This window comes from Strongylocentrotus purpuratus, unplaced genomic scaffold, assembly GCF_000002235.5.
Source record: "Strongylocentrotus purpuratus isolate Spur 01 unplaced genomic scaffold, Spur_5.0 spur5_scaffold_21, whole genome shotgun sequence".
In the NCBI taxonomy this organism is placed as follows: domain Eukaryota; kingdom Metazoa; phylum Echinodermata; class Echinoidea; order Camarodonta; family Strongylocentrotidae; genus Strongylocentrotus; species Strongylocentrotus purpuratus.
The window spans coordinates 12,701,963-12,721,764 of NW_022145607.1; the positions used below are offsets into that span (position 1 = coordinate 12,701,963).

The 19,802-nt window shown below is 36.6% G+C and overlaps 1 protein-coding gene across 2 annotated transcripts in view; it reads right to left on the reverse strand.

Moving 5' to 3' along the window:
- The window catches only part of LOC587196 (protein lin-28 homolog), a 43,999-nt gene that overhangs the window by 7,115 nt on the left and 17,082 nt on the right, over positions 1-19,802 (reverse strand). For both annotated transcript variants that reach the window (XM_011662307.2, XM_786939.4), the window contains exon 3: positions 430-602. In XM_011662307.2, the coding sequence (XP_011660609.2) occupies positions 430-602 (173 nt within the window). The remainder of the gene's footprint in view (positions 1-429; positions 603-19,802) is intronic.

Below are 19,802 nucleotides of genomic sequence, written 5' to 3' on the forward strand. Positions count from 1 at the left end.
ACAATTTTATTTTGTTTTAGAGTCTTGATGGTGCTCCTGAACTCTGGGCCTCGTCTTATGAAGAGTTGATATTAATCGCAACTTATTTGCGATCGATCTGCAACAAGTGTTTCAAGAATTTAATCTGACCCGGTTTTTGCCATGCCTAAATACATCTGAAAGTCCTATCTTGTTATGATTCAAAGGAAACGCAAGACGAAACCCCAAAATGCTATGTCTTCTAAGTTGGTAAAGGCTAGTTGAACTGGACAATGTATATTGGTGTGTGTAATTGGGTTTCTACCGATGTGTACCAATCGGATATGATTATTTACGTCTGGGGACCGACCTTTAACGTCAGTACGTCCCCATCCAAAAGACGTAACTCGGTCTCGAACCAGGGTCCGAATAATCTTTACAGTCTATGATCTCTATGGTTCTTGTGCTTACCGGTTTGCTGTTCTTCTGTACTTGGGTCTTAACCTTCGTTTACTTCCTTTGCAGTCTCCTCCATCGACACCAGTCACAGTGGTCGCCTCCCTTCCCTTTTCTGAAAACTGAAACTTGTACTCGACTTCTTCATTCGTGTCAAGACTCCTGTACCCAACCATTTTGATGACCCTCTGCAAGTTAGTGAGAAAAAAACACAAATTGTGACTGGTTATATAAAAGAAGAAATCACACTATAAAAAAACATGGGAATTGCGGGTTTCTGCCATTTGAACAGATAAAAAAAATGTTTACTGTTGCGATTACATAATCACTACTGGTACTAAATAAGACTAGGGTTTATCAATCCTGTGATGAGATGATATATAATTTGTTAAATAAAGCACATATTGGTCAAAAGCAAGGAGGGTAGAAGATTCAGAAACAAAAATGTGTAACAGCCTACGCCTAATTCTCGATATGAAAGCAGAATCTATTCATCATTTCACTTTACACCAGATACGTCGATTTTTTCATTTATGCTACATGTTTCTTTCCATTTAAAGGGTTCACATCTATTTCTCCCTCTCCCCTTTCCTCTTTCCTTTACTTATTATCTCTCTCTTCACCTTTCTCTCCTATCTCTCTATCTTGCTCTCACTTTTATATCTGTATCTCAAGCAAGGAACAGGGTTAAATATTCGATATGTGTGCCCCTAACCGAGTATTGTTGACCAATCGTGACCCAGAAGAGTGTCAGGAAGTAACCTTTGACCTTTATTATTGACGTTATTCATTGTCAAGTTGATTCGGATTGCAGATTGCCAAGATAATAGTCTTTGCCCATCAGAACTTTGTTAGAAGTTTGAAGAGGATTAATTTAAATAGAGTAATTACTTGAAAATAGACAAGAACATCATGCTACAAAAGAGTTGCATAACAGCTATGCGGTGGCAGAATTGCATTTCGAAATAAATTGCCTTGAAGCTATAAATATTCCAAAAGGCCGAACTGAGAGAAAATCAGGTAAAAAAAAAAAGGTTTCACACTCTCAGAAAAAAAAAATATCAGCGATGAGAGTGTTAGAAGGAATTATCTTTTGTTCTTTAGCTCATTATAAGAGCTAAATAGCGTGGTTCAAGAGAGGTAGGTAGTCTTATAGAAGTAGATTAAGAGAATGATCTATATTATTGCGACTTCATGAATATGAGATGATGAAAAATATCTGCAATTTTGACACGCTAATCTGTTTATCATCTCGACACAGTTACGGCTAAAAATAGTCTCACATTTTCGAGATGAATCGTTTCACAGGCACCTTTATTCGGAGTTACTTTCATCATCCCATGCTAATTTCGATGTAGACGTATTTTAAGACAAAGTCACCTTCTCATATTTTCATCATTTCGCATGACGGGATTAACAATGTCAAGCATTAATAAGTTGGCTCTATTCAATGGCATGATGAAAATAGGACAATCACCGTTATCTTTTCTTCTGTTCCATCATATATGAAATAACGTAGCTACGTACGAGAACTTCACTTTTGTAAGAAAGTGCCTTAAATGATGTTGTATACACTCATAATAAAATTGTACTCATGAGCTTACGTTCATTAACTTTATAATGTGTAATAATTTGATTATAACACATTGTTATTCATATATTTATGTATCAGACTCGGAAGTTTCTTTTAATTTGTTTGTGTTTTTTTAAAACTATTGTTATCCATCTTTTAGTATTTGTGTTTAAATTCCAAGCTCAAGTCTTGGTTGTAATAGCGAAATAATAATACAACTCCCGAAATCAAGACCAGTAGGAAAATCATTCTTTACCTCATCTGACATTGTGTCTCAGAGATCTACACAGGTCAACATCACTAATTGCGAGGCACCGAGTCTAAGTATGGTCTGCTCATTACAAGACTAACTCTCGTCAGTGTGCGCGTAGCGGTACCGTGCGGTACGAAGTGTGCGTGTGTATAACAGTATGTGTCTTTAGGAGAAACCAGCGCGCGAGAAATTGTGCTAAGAAGACGTTGAACTGGACGAGGGAGGTGCTGCTCAACATGACCTCTTTACGAACGAGGAAAGAAAGAGAGAAGGGGTGTGGAGAGAATGGGGAGCGGGAAATAGAATATTCAGAAAAGACAGAGAAAGCAAAGAGAGGGGAAAGGAAGAGATATAATAAGAGAGGGAAATCATAGAGGGGAGAGGAAGAGGAAAGTGATTTTAGAGAGTGTAGGGGTGGGGGACAGCAGAGGGCGCAGTAATAAGAAAGAGGACAAGAGACATGATAATAGAGAAGAGAATTAGGAGGAAAAGAGGAAGACGGAGCGCAACGGAGAGTGCAGGAAAAGAGACTTAGACAGGAAGAGAGAGAGAGAGACAGGAAGAGAGAGAGAGAGAGAGAGAAAGAGAAAGAGAGAGAGAGAGGGGGTGGTTGAAAGGGGGAAAGGTGAACACTTCAAAACGAAACGGAGGATTCGACATGCATAAAAATCGTATTCACTTGACTTTGACAGGACACTTTTTGACACGTTTGCCACCTGCAAAAACGTGCTTGGCCTTTGGACAAAAAAGAAATACAGTATATTACAAAGAAACAAGAAACAACTTGATGGTTGCCACTCCTCTTAAAACCACTGATGAACATAACGAACTTGACTAAAATTGGTATTCATGGACGCAAGATGGCGCTATCTTTTACTCAAGCTTGGGTAATGTATTCCGAGCTGGCACAGCTACATAATAATAAATATTAGAGGCATATTTAGGGACCGGAATGTGATCAACTAATTTGGATTCCACGACTAAATAGGGGGGTAGGAGATGTTCAAATCACCAACTGGTCAAACATGTTGGTCCAACGCATTTACTAAACCACTGATATTGCACTAAAACAGATCGGGCCAATACTATTTCAACATGGTTTTTAACAAAAAAACTGTCACTTTAGCTAAAGACATGTAATCTGTAACCCCAAAATTAAAGTTGCAAATATCGTTGTGGTATGACCGTTTAATATCTTTTGCCACAAGTGAAGGTATGAAAATTGAGGTGATAATTTGTATTGGTATGAATTGGTATCTTCAATCGGCATGGTGTGACCAGATTTTAATACCTACATCAATACCATAACCTATACACCGTTGGTTAAGAAATAAATATCTACCTAATTTCGACGTTCGGGTATGCAACATTTTCTTTTTAACATTTTGGTTCCGTTATTCAAGTGTGGATTCTTTTTTCCGTTAAATTCTTTATTTTTTAAAACAAGCCTTCCCAGGTGAAGCACTAAGCATTACGTTGTTCATTGATCCCAGGAAAGTTTTTTTTTACCAACCAGCACAGGAGCGTTACAATAATAAGAATGGATTCCTTCATAATCCTTTGACAGGTAAATCTCAATTTGCTCCAATTTATAGCTTTCCTTTCTCCTTGAAGAATGTCATTAATTACTACCACACCGAAATCAAAGACGCTAAGTCGCAAATTCTAGTTCTTAAAGTAACACATTACCTCTGTAACAATTTATTTAGAATGATGTGTCTCAGAGACTGGCAGTTTCGGCTTCATGTAAGTATGACAAATAGCTGCATTTACGCAGCAACCAAAAATTGTTGGTTTTTCTTACATTCCGGTGTTTCGCCGGTAACTACCGGCAAACGCGACCAAAAATTCGAAATCGAAAAACCCACCTCTGTGGTGTTTTTAACGCACGCCGAAGTTTCACCGATTTTTTTTTTGTAGTTGTTCAAAAGCAAACTTCGGTGAGATACCGGTTTTTCGTCACGTGACTAACCTCGCTAACGCATACAGGGTATGGAGAGCACCGACGAGTCGAGCATGCGCATTTCTCACCAAAAAACAGGTGATACCGGTTTTTCGTCACGTGACTCTCCTCGCCTCCGCTCGCTAAAGCATGCAGGAATGTTGAATATCACCTTTAAGAGTTTTTCAACTTGTTTCTAATTCTCGTTCTTCAAAATATTATTAGCAGTCTATTTTCGTTCCTTATCGGAAGGAAACATAATCTTTCACCTGTTAGGTATCAAACATTGACGTCACGTACACATCCCACACGCACACCCACAAGACAAAAAAAACACCATCAAGATATGTGACAAATGTATCACGGATACACTGGGGTAATATGAGACTTCACTGGGACAAAATGAGACTACACTACAAAGATTTTCCATCTACCATATCAAAACATTATCACCGTTATAATAAGAAATATAAAGTAGCTCGAATAAAATTGGCACAAACTGCCAAAAGAATCACGCAGTCGCTTTTTAAAACTTGCGACGACATTCAATTTGTTGTCACTGCGCATTCCCAACATGATACTCATTAAAACTCTCATTACTATTATCATTAGTATTATTATTTTCATTATAAATATCACCATTATCATGAGTTTTGTATTTCAAATATCTTTTCAATTAAAAGTACGATTTAATCGTTGTAACATAATGAAAGTTATTTTTTTCGTCGTAATGAGTGTCAATGCAATCACTGTCATGTTAACGATTATATGTTATCGAATACTACCAGCATACTCGGAAGAATTGTTCTGTTTTTTTTTCATAGTATCAAAACAAGCACCTACAAGACATGCGTTCGACGTTTACCAGAACTTAGCTATGATTTACAAGCATCGACAGGAACGTTCCAACCACCAAAGAAGTTCTTCATCGCGAACCAAGGAATTGTCATTGTTTACCTATGCAATGTCTTTCATCGCTAACCAACAGATCCTGTGATGGACGATCTATACTTGGCCATGGCAAACCTAACAAAAAAAAGAATTCCATACCATGCCATAAATTGCGGCTGTATAGCTGTTTTGCGAACGGCGAAAGAAAACGGCTGATTTCTACAAAAGTGGTAAGTCGTTTTGGATAAAGGATACAAACGTTTGGTCCTTACACGGTGACCCCAACACAGAAAATATAGATCCATCGCAGATGTCGATCAAATTCTGTGATTTCGTTTGCAAATCGGGCGCAATACTATTTGTTAGTTTGAATTTTGAATTTTATTGAAATAACATCGTCACAGGGTATAATGACATTTATAATATTATGTAATATGTAGTTTGTAATATTATGTTATTCGACCCTCTGAAGTATTCACGTTTCATAAACCCACTGGATTTTCATTTGGCTCAGCGTCAAGTATCACCAACTTGTCAAAAGAGAGAGAGAGAACACTTTGGAGGGTTCAAATAGGCACAATCTAGAAACATTGAATACGTCTACAAGCTCGGTGTTTGGTGTTCCTTTCTCTTATTTGATCTCTTTAAAACTATCTTGTTCTATTTTAATTTCTATACTAGGGCATAAGAAGGTCCTGTCGACGTACTGATTCATAAAATAACGAACGTGACCTCAGAATGTTCCCAAAATAGTGGCGGTCATCAACCTGCGATGACCATCACACAGTGCAATCCTAAATAGTGCACACGGTCAAACGTTGCTCCAGGGTCCGGGTATTTAATGTCCGCAGTTCGGGTCAAGGGCGCACACTGCCCCCGATTCTAAAAGAAGGGGTGAGTGATTAGCACTGGTCAATTAGGTCGAGGAACTACAGCCCCACTTTCCCAAGAAAAGAAAGTTGTAAAATGAATATAAGATATTGGGATAGTTGTATCAGTTACTCCCACCACAATTTGATGGAGGTGTTGAAACTGTGAACAGTCGCTCAATGTCGACTTCATACACCACTGAGTTTAAGGTGGTGGGGGGGGGGGGGGAGCGGGGGTCACTAGCAATTCCTGAACCTCTGTGTTTCTTCTTCATTGCCAAAGGCATTCGCTGTTACTCACTGGACAAGAATGTCAACTTTCATTTCTGTGCTGAAAGCACGGATTAATAAAACCCCGAATAAAACTTGAACCATACCCACCACTAAGCTATTCACTGATCCCTCGACACCCTTTCCCGCTCGGCATTTCTCGGAAATTCCCTCTTCATATGATTCAATTGCTCATCCCAAGAAGCCTCGTATATCGCAGGAAGGTCTGATGGGAATCTTGGGCGCAGCCGCGAATTTCAGTCGCTCCTAACTGGTGTGTATATACCTACGGTCCCATATCACCTTTCACCTGCTTGGTCAAACTCATTTGATCTAGAGAAGGACCAATATATTAATAATTTCCACTCAAATCTAATTTGCCAAGTCCATGCTGATGGCATGCAGCTTTGGATTCGAGACAGGTGGATGAGGTGGCAAAATCGCGGTCCTGTTCCTGACCACACCCAGAGACCCTACAGTTTAATAACATCTACCCCCCTCTGCCGTCCTCATGCCAGTGTTACTTGCTCTTCCATCTCTAATACGTTGACAAGTAACCTACATCTCTTTCCTTAAAGCCCCTCTGCACTAATTTTGCCAGGAGGCATTAGACCTTCCTGCAAGCTCCTTGGCAGGTGGTTATCTCATCAAATCAGCTCTCAGTTAACATAAGAAAAAGAGCATCATGGGGGATCGACGGGTACCGCTTAGGCATTGTTTGCTGTATAGAGGGCGCAAGTATCTATAAATAGTACAATGGGGATTTAACCTCCACGAGCCATCGCACTGGTGTCCGTTCTTCCAGAGAATCTACTCCACTTGTTCCCATAACAAAACGATCATGGGGAGATAAGAGCTTTTATGACAGCAGCTTCCCGATAATCGCAAAGACTTCAAAAATCAATGCAAGATTGTAAGACTTGATTTACATGAATTTAAGAGGAAAAATAAACAAACACCTAATGACAACTGTCCTAAATGTATGTGTGTTGCTTTGAATTGTTAGCACCCTGAGCACTATCGGGGTGGACAAGTTTCACATTATAATCGTCTGCATTATTATTATTAATAATACTAATTATTACTATCATCACCATCAACATTAGTGGTAATAGCAACATAAGGTGGCAAAATCGCGGTCCTGTTCCTGACCACACCCAGAGACCCTACAGTTTAATAACATCTACCCCCCTCTGCCGTCCTCATGCCAGTGTTACTTGCTCTTCCATCTCTAATACGTTGACAAGTAACCAACATCTCTTTCCTTAAAGCCCCTCTGCACTAATTTTGCCAGGAGGCATTAGACCTTCCTGCAAGCTCCTTGGCAGGTGGTTATCTCATCAAATCAGCTCTCAGTTAACATAAGAAAAAGAGCATCATGGGGGATCGACGGGTACCGCTTAGGCATTGTTTGCTGTATAGAGGGCGCAAGTATCTATAAATAGTACAATGGGGATTTAACCTCCACGAGCCATCGCACTGGTGTCCGTTCTTCCAGAGAATCTACTCCACTTGTTCCCATAACAAAACGATCATGGGGAGATAAGAGCTTTTATGACAGCAGCTTCCCGATAATCGCAAAGACTTCAAAAATCAATGCAAGATTGTAAGACTTGATTTACATGAATTTAAGAGGAAAAATAAACAAACACCTAATGACAACTGTCCTAAATGTATGTGTGTTGCTTTGAATTGTTAGCACCCTGAGCACTATCGGGGTGGACAAGTTTCACATTATAATCGTCTGCATTATTATTATTAATAATACTAATTATTACTATCATCACCATCAACATTAGTGGTAATAGCAACATTGATATCAGACACTTTTATAATATTTAGCTTTTGACAAAGAGGATATGTTGAAGCTAATGAAAAAAATCTATAAAAGTCCCACAATTTTCAGAGTTTTATTTATTTATGCCGACCAATTTCGAAACATCCATTTATATATTCCATTAAATTTGTTCTAGTTCGAAATCTTTAAATATCATTTCCCAATTCGCCTAATGCATTTCAATTTTCAAATACGAAGACTTCTAAGAGTATACGTCGTTTATACTGCAAACGAAAGTCACCTTCATGAAAATTCAGCAGAATACTAATCTTATAGCAATTATTCTGTAAACAGAGATTTAAAGTTGAGAACGAATGCATTAACTTCAGAAACATGATTATAGATGAAATTGACTTTTCGCGACTTATAATAGCAAAGGTCGATTTCTTGACGTTAGTAACATTTGAGGACAATTTACTTTCTCTAATACAGAGTGGTACGTGTAGCTTACTTCTATTTCAAATAAATACACAAAATCAATTATTATTAGGAGCATGTTCTATTAACTAGTCTAAAAAAAAAAATTTAAAAGGACATTCCGTGCTTGCTACTATGAGCTGTATAAATTAAAATTAAAATGATTTATAAAGTGACTCAAAAATAAAACTTGAAAAAGCCCCAATTATATATACAGTTAACAATTAAATAATTCATTCCCACATCGAGTTTTGTTATTGTTTAAGTATGTGAAAAATTGATTTTTCCCGATTTATGCTTCTTGAGAACGTGAAGGATTAAAGCTTACATTTAAATGTATTCAACAAAGGCCCTAAAGCACAGTCTACCTTTCATTCTGGAGTTACGCAAACAAAACAAATTACAAGGGGTTTGCATAAAGTTGTGCTAAGTCATTATGCTAATTATGCTTTAGTATTTAGGTTATGAGATAAAGTGGTCATCATATTCATCACGCCGTATTATCTGCATTTCATGGCGCTTATAGCAACCACTTTGATAAATATAGAGAATTTATAAAGATTATATTACAAGAAATGTCCAGAGGGTAGAAAAGACACGATGACGAAAAGAGAGGACTCAGTCGGAACAGAGGAAATGATGATGAATGATCTAGGTTGACTTTTTTACTGGGTAAGCGCAGCTATAATGATATTTCTTCTAAAACGCACAAAAAACGTTCATTTTGGTAGCTCTCTAATACGTTAACGAAATAATGAAACACAAGTCATGCAGTTTCATTTCAACAATAAATCGGTTCTTCGGTTTGAATGTGATAATTGCTTGCCTTGTACAACGATCGTTAAGTCTTCTAATTTACCAAATGCTGCGTAAAATTATAAACTAGTCTAAGCTAGAAAGGATAAGGTATTAAATAGAAATTATTGAACCAATCAGACCACTTCAATTCTCGTTCAATATCTTTATCCTCCGAATCCAGATCACCCCGATTTCAACAACAGGTCCAGATCCGAGATTCTGTAAAAGATTGGCCACAATAGTACCTAATATGTACCGACAAGAGGGGAAAAAAAAGGGGGGGGGTGTCAGGACGCGTTGGTACCTTTTAAATCCAGAATTCTCCTCCGACAAGCTAAAAAATAAGGGTGGTTATATCCTTTAAAAAGTACATATTTTAACCTGTGTATTTTGTGCAACTTGGGTCTCAAAAGAGGGCGGGATAGGGGCGCAACCGCTGCCCAAAATCCGCCGGTTTTCGATATAAACATCTTCCGAAAAGGGGAATGGATGTATCTTGATTATAAATTAGTATAGCGGAGTTAGACATCTATGTAAAAATTGAAATCGTGAATTTCGAAGGAAATCGCGCAAATCTCACACCGATTTCTAAACTTTTTAAATGAAATAAAATATTAATATAATCTTGAAGAACATTAATTCCATCCCCCGTCTAATATGTGCTAAGCCTGACAAAAATACGAATTAATGAATACAGTAAATTTTGCTGTCAGACAAAAATACGAATTAATGAATACTGTAATTTTTGCTATCCGACTGAACCCATTTCAAGAAGCACTCATCTCGCTGAATGAAAAACCTTTGATATTAAGTCCAGACAAGTGACTCAAATAAATATCAGACTCCCAACAAGCGTTTCGCATTAACATGCCGCTAAAAATATGCATGTCTGTCCTTTAATCCTTAAATCCGTAAATCGAACTGGAATATATTCTTCTTGATGACGGTGATTCCATTTTTTAACTCTCCATGTATAATAAAAGGTTTCAATTTAGAAATAATATCAATTTAAAAAGGCATGTAAACTTATTGTAATAAAAGGTAAAAGGAAAAGAATGTTGAAAGTTCGCAATAAATCGGACCAATAAGCAAGTTATGGATGTCTGATATTCTATGCGAATCTCAAAGTGGTGATTTGGCCAGTAGATTGTGACGTAGTCGTGGATTTTCTGCTTTATTTTAGAGCTTTAGGAAAAATTATGCAAGTACTACACTGTGCATGTCGGCGAATGCATGAATCTTGCAAAAACTTGTTCCTTCGTAAGATTTTGTTTCAACATTCGGATGTTTTAACCGAGCAACTGCCAATAGGCATTGACTTGTCATTATTATGAGCAAACACATCCAAAGAATCGAAAAGCTTTCAAATATATTCAGAAAATGATAAGTTTGATCAAAATCAAAAGTAAAAATATTGTTGCTATAATGACAGGCTTGCCGAATTAGAAGATGCCAAATTAACTAGGGCAAAATTTGCATTCATGATCCAACATTTCCTTATTTGTTTGTTTCGTTTGTTTTCAAGATCTTTTTTACAAAAAGCTGAAATGTTTTTTTTATAGGAGTATTATCCATTGGTAAAAGACTACTTTCATAGCGATAGCCATAAGTTATGAAGGGGTTCTTAATTTGTGTAGAGTCAAAATTGTGTTTTAAAAAAGCAAAGTGATACACGGAATAAACATCGTCCTTAAAATTAGGCAATCACTTATAAATTTGCAATTCCTTGGACAAGATATTACTTCCTCTTTTGACAACCATCTGACCCCACTCCAAACAGGGATTGAACTCGTTGCTCAAAACGTACGGTCAAGCTTTGTGAGCCCTGACTCGTGAGGACGCGTTGCTCTTTTGGCGGGCTTTACAATCCCCAAATTCAAACGACGCGGAACATCTGCATGTACCCTTAAAACTCCGGGCAAGGGATATAACTTCTCAACATTCTGGCCATCTCGGAAATGAGTTTAACCTTGATCTCATGATCTGGATTCGAACAAAGTTGTTCTTTAAAACGAAAAAAACCGCGCCTTTTCTAATGGAAATGATAATTGATGGACAAAGCCCGCAGGAAAGACTAACCACTTTAATTGTACACGTTTCAAAAATTAAGTATAATTATATTGCAATCTGCAAAAGCACATTTTAAATGGCTTTGTCTTTTTTCTGGGAACTGTGTGCAGTATGATTAACATTTAATGTTTTATGGTTAAGAACCCGGTCATCGGGTTCTCTGTAAATCATCACTACCACCGCTGTACCAGACGAATTAATGATTCTTGAAACGCATGTTTCTATCATGTCTTTCATCTTTACCACTGTCCATTGTAGAGCAATGAAACTTTTCATGTAAAACATGTTGCTCAATACGAGAAATGCCAATAAAAAAAAAGGAACCCGAGCCTAAAATTACTAACGACTAAAACACGGGGAGAAAAACACACTATGCTCTTTTCACAAGGCACAAACGGCAAATATGTTCCAAAGAGGCAAATTGGTATCAGTTTTTGAGTGTTCAGTTCTTTTTAAGAACAGTATTTCAAAATTTGGTGTTTTATGATGTATAACCACATCATACTCCTAGTTCAATCTCAATGAATCGTTACATCCGGCTCTTTATTATATTGGAATACAAGTTGTTGTATTTTTGGTCAAGAAGCTGGATGTCGAAATAAAAATGGCGACTGGTAATTCTGATTCCACAATGTATCAACACCGTATATTATATAGTCCCGTTTGTTAGCATTTAAAAGGTATACAAATATCTTTTGAGTAGTATCGGTTTTTAACCACATAATATAGAACAAGAAAAAAAAACTGACGTAACATCCACATACATGTAGGACATGTACGTAATTTACGTTACGTTTTAAACTTGCGATACCTTCCGTTGAGTAGAAAACAAATTACGTGATAGGGTTTTATGGTATCGGTAATGGAGCAAATTCAGAAGGATAGGAAAAAAGTTATGTGCTCTTTGATAGTCTTGGCTGTATTTCTATATATGCACAGATTTTAAGAAGATTTTAATACCTGCTTTGAGGAAAGGGGCGGGGTATGCTGATGAAAAAATTGTGCTGTTTGCGAAAAGTGCGCTTGCAAAACATTCTTTCAGAAAATGTTTTTAAAAGAGTCTTGTATCTCTTTTCTGTTCCTTTTTTTTTCTTCTTTTTACAATTTCAGATGTGTTGTTACAGAAAAGCGTACCTCATGGGCTTCTTGTTGTGAGCCCTGTCACACACAAGTCATAATATTTTAAAGCCTCTCTGAAAGTCTTAAGTGTTGGGAGCCCCAAACATTTGTTGGCAATCTTCCATTTTAATTGTACAATGAAGTGAAAGGGGGTGACATTTAACACTAAATTATGTAAGGATTCTCAAAACAAAATTAATTTGTTTGAAAACTAATATTGATGAAAGAATGCACAAAACCTAAATTCTGTATTCTTTCATCAATATTCGGATTCAAACACATTTATTTTGATAATCCTTGCAGAATTGTGTTTTGAATAACATCCTCTTTCACATTATTATAACATTTTATATAAGTGAAATATTGTCTTCAAATTTTTTTGCGACTTTTGGGGCCTAAACACTTTGCGGTATAAGAACTCCAAGGGTGTATTGTCCTGTAACTTTTCCTTTTGCGGGGCAGTGATAAGCAGAAGAACCGTCATCTTGCATTTTTGTTGGCCATAGAACAAATGCAGAATACTGCTTAAAGGGTCGTTTCGCGACACCCTTGTAAGTACAAGTTCACCATCATCCCTTTGGATCGCCTGTTAATCACAATGCACGCGTTTCAATGGGATGTCGGTGAATTTGTACTTGAGACGGTTTTGTGAAATGCTACCTTGAAGTCTTTGGCGTTCTCAGTCGTTCGGATTCTCCGTAGAGCTTTCTTCATCTGAAAAACCTCCCCTCGCTTTGTGCAGATCATCTACATTCGCAGATAATACGGAAATCATCTAATTTTAATGACTGGGACTTTAGCTGTATGAAAGAATTATAAAAATCGATGGAGTAAGTTCACCTAACATTAACCTAAACTCCGTGTTTGTAACATAACGTTACTATGCATTTTCCATACAAGTTGTAGGCCTGGAATCTATTAGGATCGTCCGAACTTTGTCAAAGTTCGGAGGACTATTTTATAAGCCGAACGAACTCGCATGAAATAAGAAGTGACCGCGAATTTTTATCACCATTGAACAGTTGACCGCACGTATACAATACCATATTCCAAGTTCAAGGCGACCTACTTCTTGAATTTCACAGCCTGCTCCCCCAGTCGTTCTAAAGAAATTATGTAAATATCAAAGCATAATGATTCCAGTTGTAGGCACTAAATCAGTAAATTATAAACAAATGAAAAACACCGAACACTGAATAAATTTCAATTTCTTTCTTTTACTTAGAACATTAGATTTACAACAGCTTCGTTAAATACCGGTAGCAATAGGACATAAAACTCCTTATTTTAAGACACAATAGCTGAGAAGTGAGAAGGTACAGCTAATTGAAACATTTTAGATCACTCAAGCACAAATTAGTCGTGATGCATACAAATACTACAATTAGATTGCGTTTTACATTCAGTATGTTTTAATTAATTATCTCTTACTGATTGTATTCACAAATATGTTGATCAGTTCTGATGGGGAGGGGGAAGGCACTCTCCATGCGCCCCATGACCTTCCCCCAACAAACACCCATGGGGGTCCTCCAACAAGCAAGGTTGACCTGACCTCCGTTGACCCTGGCTTTACGAAGTGACCGCGATCTCCACATCAACACAACAAAGCTACAGGTATAAACATTATGCTCTCCGATTCTCGTATGTCCACAAGATGAACGGATATAAGCAGGTCGCATACCTATCGGACGAGTCATATAATAAGCAGCCTAACGATAAAGCAAAAATAATTTATCTTCTTAAATTCACATTGACTGCAAACAGAAGTGTGTATGGAACTACACACACATGGCATGAAAGTTTGATCAATTTTTTTTAGCTATATCTTTTGGTACATGTACTTTGAATTATGAGGTCCTTACAACAAATACAAGTGAATCCCTTTAAGGGGACATTTCATCCAAACTGGCATACATGTACTGTAGTATTACATTATTTTCATCTTTCGTCAGAACTCAATTCTATCCATACAAATGTCAATGTCAAATAACTCAATAGATATATATATATATATATAATTAACAATAAATGTTATCAAGGAGTTACTAGATCCGGAAACTGTGTTATTATTTTGATGCCCCATTCTTTGGCCAAATTATTCTAACATATAGAACACCACCTCAAACACATGGTCAACTCGTTATAATTAATAACGATGAAAAATTAGAAGATATCACCACAGACCACGAACCTACTTTACATGATCCAGTTTAATGAACTTCCATTTGTTAAGACTTGTGCAATGTTATCACGTGGTCCGAATTAATGGTTCAGTATTCAGAATGCAGGCTGAGCGGAATAAGATTATTGGTGCTATGTCAGATAATCGTTGACTACATTATACAATATTGTCAATATATTCGTGAATTAAGTGATATCAATGTATATCTTCATGTTGAATATTTAAGCAGGCATACATACACAATTTGATATCGTCATTCACACACATTTCTCTTCACTTACAGATCAAAATTAGATCATAATTAGAAAATAAGGTTTGCCTTCGGCTTGCCAGATTTAGCCAGAAATACTGTATGCAAGGTGGGAACTTTGAAACAAAAATTACTTTAGTTGGTCAGCAAGGGGTCTAAAGAAACATCCTTGTATGTGAAGATGACAGTCTGAACGGGAACTTAAACTGCGCAAGCCCGCGCAGGAAAGTTTCCACTACCAGTGATCTGGCCTGCTATGGACCCGTGCATGGATCTAAGATTTCACTCCTTTTTTTTATCCTCCCAAATCAATATATTCATATTTTTTAATGTCCAAAACTAAAAAATTGCGAAGTTAAAATTGCTTCACAAATGAACGCCGATAGCAAAATAAATCAACCACGCCAAGCATGAACGCACGCACACTCCCCGCACATATATTATACCACGCACACGCGCACACACATGCGCGCTTTCATCAACCCACACATTCATGCAAATTCACATTCATAACACACAAAATCATACAATTACCATAAATGTTATCTGTATGTTCAATTTTCTTTCCTACCAAACAGTGACTCAACTCTCCACTAAGAATTCTTTCTCACCAACCTCGTATTCTCAAACGATGTTGCTTTGAAAGAAACCAGAACTTTGCAGCTATCACAGGCGTGTCCCCAGATACTAAAGGGCAAGGTTGTTCTTGGATTTTGACAGAAACAAGGCAATAGCAAATATTTATGCTTTTTTTAAAACTTTTTTTTTCTTTCACTCAAATTCAGGATTAAGGAAAAGCAATTTTCTCGATTAAACAATGTCAACAAAATTTTTACCCAATGACGTCCTTTCCAAAGAATGAAAAAGTATTCAAGAATACTAAATGAAAAAAACAGCTGGAAAAGAGGACTTTTTTATTAATTGGATTTTCTTGTTTTTTCTTGCAAGCTGAATTTTTACGGACTTCATACCATATCTAGACAAAGAAGAAAATGAAGAAAAGGTACAAGATCTTCATCATCATAATCCCATTATATCTGCAGAGGATTATCACAAAGAGAAAATCTGTATCAATCGTTTTTTAATCTTTTTTTCAAGAAATGTACGCTGTCGCAGCTTGTTTAATAAGTGCAATATGGCGAAACGATTTCTGGTCATGTACTCATGTAAACCAAAGAATGGAATAATCAGAACATTTACACGGACACGATTTTCCTCCTACTTCTCAGAATATTTCAAGAGAGAAATAAAGTGATTTTTCTTTGAGTTAGAGACGGCTACCAAATTTCAGACAAAAATATGTATCTTAAATCACAATTTTTGAAGATACAAACTTTCCCATGTGGAAATGGAATATAATCAAATTGTAAATCCAAAAATTCATTCTTCTTATTTTATGAAGGCCTAAAAAATACGAGCACAAAGACTTAGGAAAATTAATCTAAGGCAATTTCGATAACCTTTTCCGCCACCTTTTGAAATTTGCGCTTATTACAATGACGTATTAACTAATCCCGACAAGATTTCTACAGGAGAGACAATATGGTATTAATTGCCCTTGAGTTGATTACTACAAAAAAATGTGTTTATATGGCCCCTGCTCTCAAGCATAATCATCAAATTAAGAACTTGAATTGCGCAATTTTGTGCTATTATGTTCAAATGTCCGTTGGAATTGCTAGCAATGGCGCAACTTCCGCCAAAAAAAAAAAGAAAATCCACATGCCAAATCTTTATAATCAGCGAGAAAGTGTATTCCTTACTGAAAATTGTAAAAGTGACTATATCACAGAAGGTTCAAATCAATTATGAACCACCACATTCATAAGTGACTACATATATAACTATAAGGCTTTTCAACTGCGGCTAAAGTTATTACATTTCTTTTGTTCTTAATGTTGTTGTTGCTTTATATTAATCTATTTCGTTCATTCTGTTAGTTTGTTTAAAAGCAATTATCAAAAATACACTAGTTGACGTCCAACAAATTTTTATCATTAAAGGTAAAGTCCAGTTTTGGAAACGCCCCCCTCTAAAAAAAAATGAAATGAAAGCTCTTATTACCAACCATGTGAAAGAATATGTTTTGACTAATACGTGATGATACAAATTTTGCCGAGAAGCCGCCTACTTATTGATATATTTGGCAAATTAGTTTATCTATTGGTGTGTGATAGATTAATACACGTGTCGCGCACGTGTGCGTAGTCCCATATGCATCTTTCTGAGTACAGTGCTTGTAACTTTACCAAGACTGGGCCAAATTTCTTATCATTTTGATGATTCCAGAACCTTGCAGTACACACCAATACTTATATGCTAGATGATCAACCTTTTCTGATCGATTCCACAACGTTTCTTTCACAATGCAATCGCATGACCAGAAGTGATCTTTATCTTTAAGCTGAATATAATTTTTTTTTTAGGTATCTTGTAAATTTTGAAGCACCAAGGAATACCCGAGATTCTCACACATTCATGCAAGCATTTTCTCCATAATAATTCATCTTTAGCTTTAACAAATAACTCTTTAAGTATTGGGTAGTCATGACAGAAGATATAAAAAGATTCCCACAACCAGACAACCTTTGGCTTTGCAGACAAAATATCAAAATCGCATTACCTCGCCGATGACATTACCGTTCGTGCGGAGATATATCACTTAAAGAATCTCACATTCAGATAACATTTTGTATGCTGTCCTGTTTTCTATCTTCATACTTTGTGAATGAAAGTGTTGATGAGATTATCATTTGGTTTTCTCAACATATCACGGAATAATCTCCAGAGAGACATCGGAAGGTAACGACAAGTCACGAAAAGTTGAGGAGACGTTAAAGGAAAAATCCGGGCCACGAAATAAATTGTTGTATTTTAGATTTCAAAGGTTTGAGTAATATCTGAGAATAATTACTGAAGTGTTTTTAGTTTTGTTGATAATTATAAAGATCATTCATTAAAAAGGTAAAAATTGGTAACTCTGCGGTGAGTCTGAAATTCCCTAGCTATCAAATATTTTGGGAAATATTTTGATATCATAGTTTTCCTATTTTTCCCCAAGAAACTGTGCGCATCCGTCACATGGATTATGATAATGGATCTAATAATAATCCTTTGGCTCTCATTTGAGTATTACTCCATTTCTGGAAATGAAAAGTTTTGGCGGCTTTCAATGTTTGAGTCAGGAGATATTTGCCAACTCAACTCAAATCAATCCCAAAAATTGCTTTTCTGGCCTCATCAACAACTTACAAAACTGACAATGACTTTAATGTCACTGATTTGAAATTAGCAGAGGGAATGTGTCATCACAAAGCTTCATAAAATCGTCCTTGTTTTCACGAAGTGACGGTAGTGAGGAAAATCGTAACGCAAAGTGAATGCAATTTTTTTTCACTACCGTCACTTCGTGAAAACAGCGACGAAATGGACAATTCTTAATTCTAATTCCAAAATTCCTAGCTCACACAATTGCCTCGTAATGTAGGCGTAAAGGAAACTAGAATCTTTCCAATTTTCATCTATAAAGGGAAAATTGTTTTTATAATTAGGAGATATACATCTTTCTGACGAAAACCCTGTGTAAATCCCCTAAATATTAATTTAACAGACCTACATGCGGTGATTTCGGTTAAGTCATTCTGTTTATATGGGTTTTCATCTGCATGATACAACTCATTACTGTTCCTAAATTTCAATGATTGGAATAATGAATGAAATGCCCAAGTGTTAGGTATAATACAATGAACACAGTGATGTCCCAGTATCAAGGCGTAAAAGCCCCTGACCACCTGCAGAAGGCTACAGAAACCTGCAGGAGATTGCACTAGCATCTACAGTGAATGAAAACTAGATTACTCCTGGTCAAAGTTATTCTCTTTCTCAGACCATTTGCCTCCCATTTAACTACCTGTATACCTGTATTCAATATTATTTTTTATCGGATCAAGTAACATCTTTAATCACATTTTATTCAAATCAATGTCAAATAAGGTAAAGTAAGATGTAGATCAAGTAGGTATACAGTATTTCCGGAAGTATTGATGAATAAAAACGACGGACGGGATTAGAAGATAAAAAGGTCTTAGAACGAGATTAGAAGGTCTGGGGACCAGAATAGGTGAACGGACATTAGCCAGCGGTCAGTTGAGGACACGTTTTCGGAAGGGCTGGAAACGGTTTCTAGGTCACTACTGACCACAAATTGAATTAAGGTATTCTGGAAATACCTCCTGAGGTCAAGTTATGCAGGAGGCCATTCACAAAGTTTCTGGTTTTGTGTGTATGGAAGTTTTCTACCTTTCAGTTTGTCAGGAATGGGTGCATTTTACGTCGCCATACAAAGCGTGGTTGGACATCGGCCTTTGTGCATGTAGCCTACCCAGCACTGTAGGACTATATGTGTGGGTTAGGGTGTGTGGGAGTATTGTATGTACATGTATGTAAGTGTATGCATAAATATGTATATAGAAAATATTCAGTTTCCAGAAAATAAACTTAAACATGAGAAACAATTATCCTCCGTTCACGAACAATTTATTTGACAAATGTTCGCTTAAAACTTTGTTTTCCCCTTTTTATAATCTTCTTATACGGGAGATCATTATTTCTTTACCATATATTACTTCTTATTTACATATATACAGTATGTTTATATACGTGTGTGATTGTGTGTGTCTTCTAACACATTACATATGATGTTGATGAACGCACATTTTATGCACACCACCATGTAGGGTTTTTCTCCTGCAAAACTCACATCTCTCTGGTGAAACCATGCATGGCCAGATTGCAGTTTCCCATAATTTAAGGGTTTGTCACTGAAAGCATGTATAGATATGACCAGTCGAATACTCTAAAAATCAGCGTGGTCCAGGGTGTAGTTTTTTCTTTTGTATTTTGCAATTATATTAT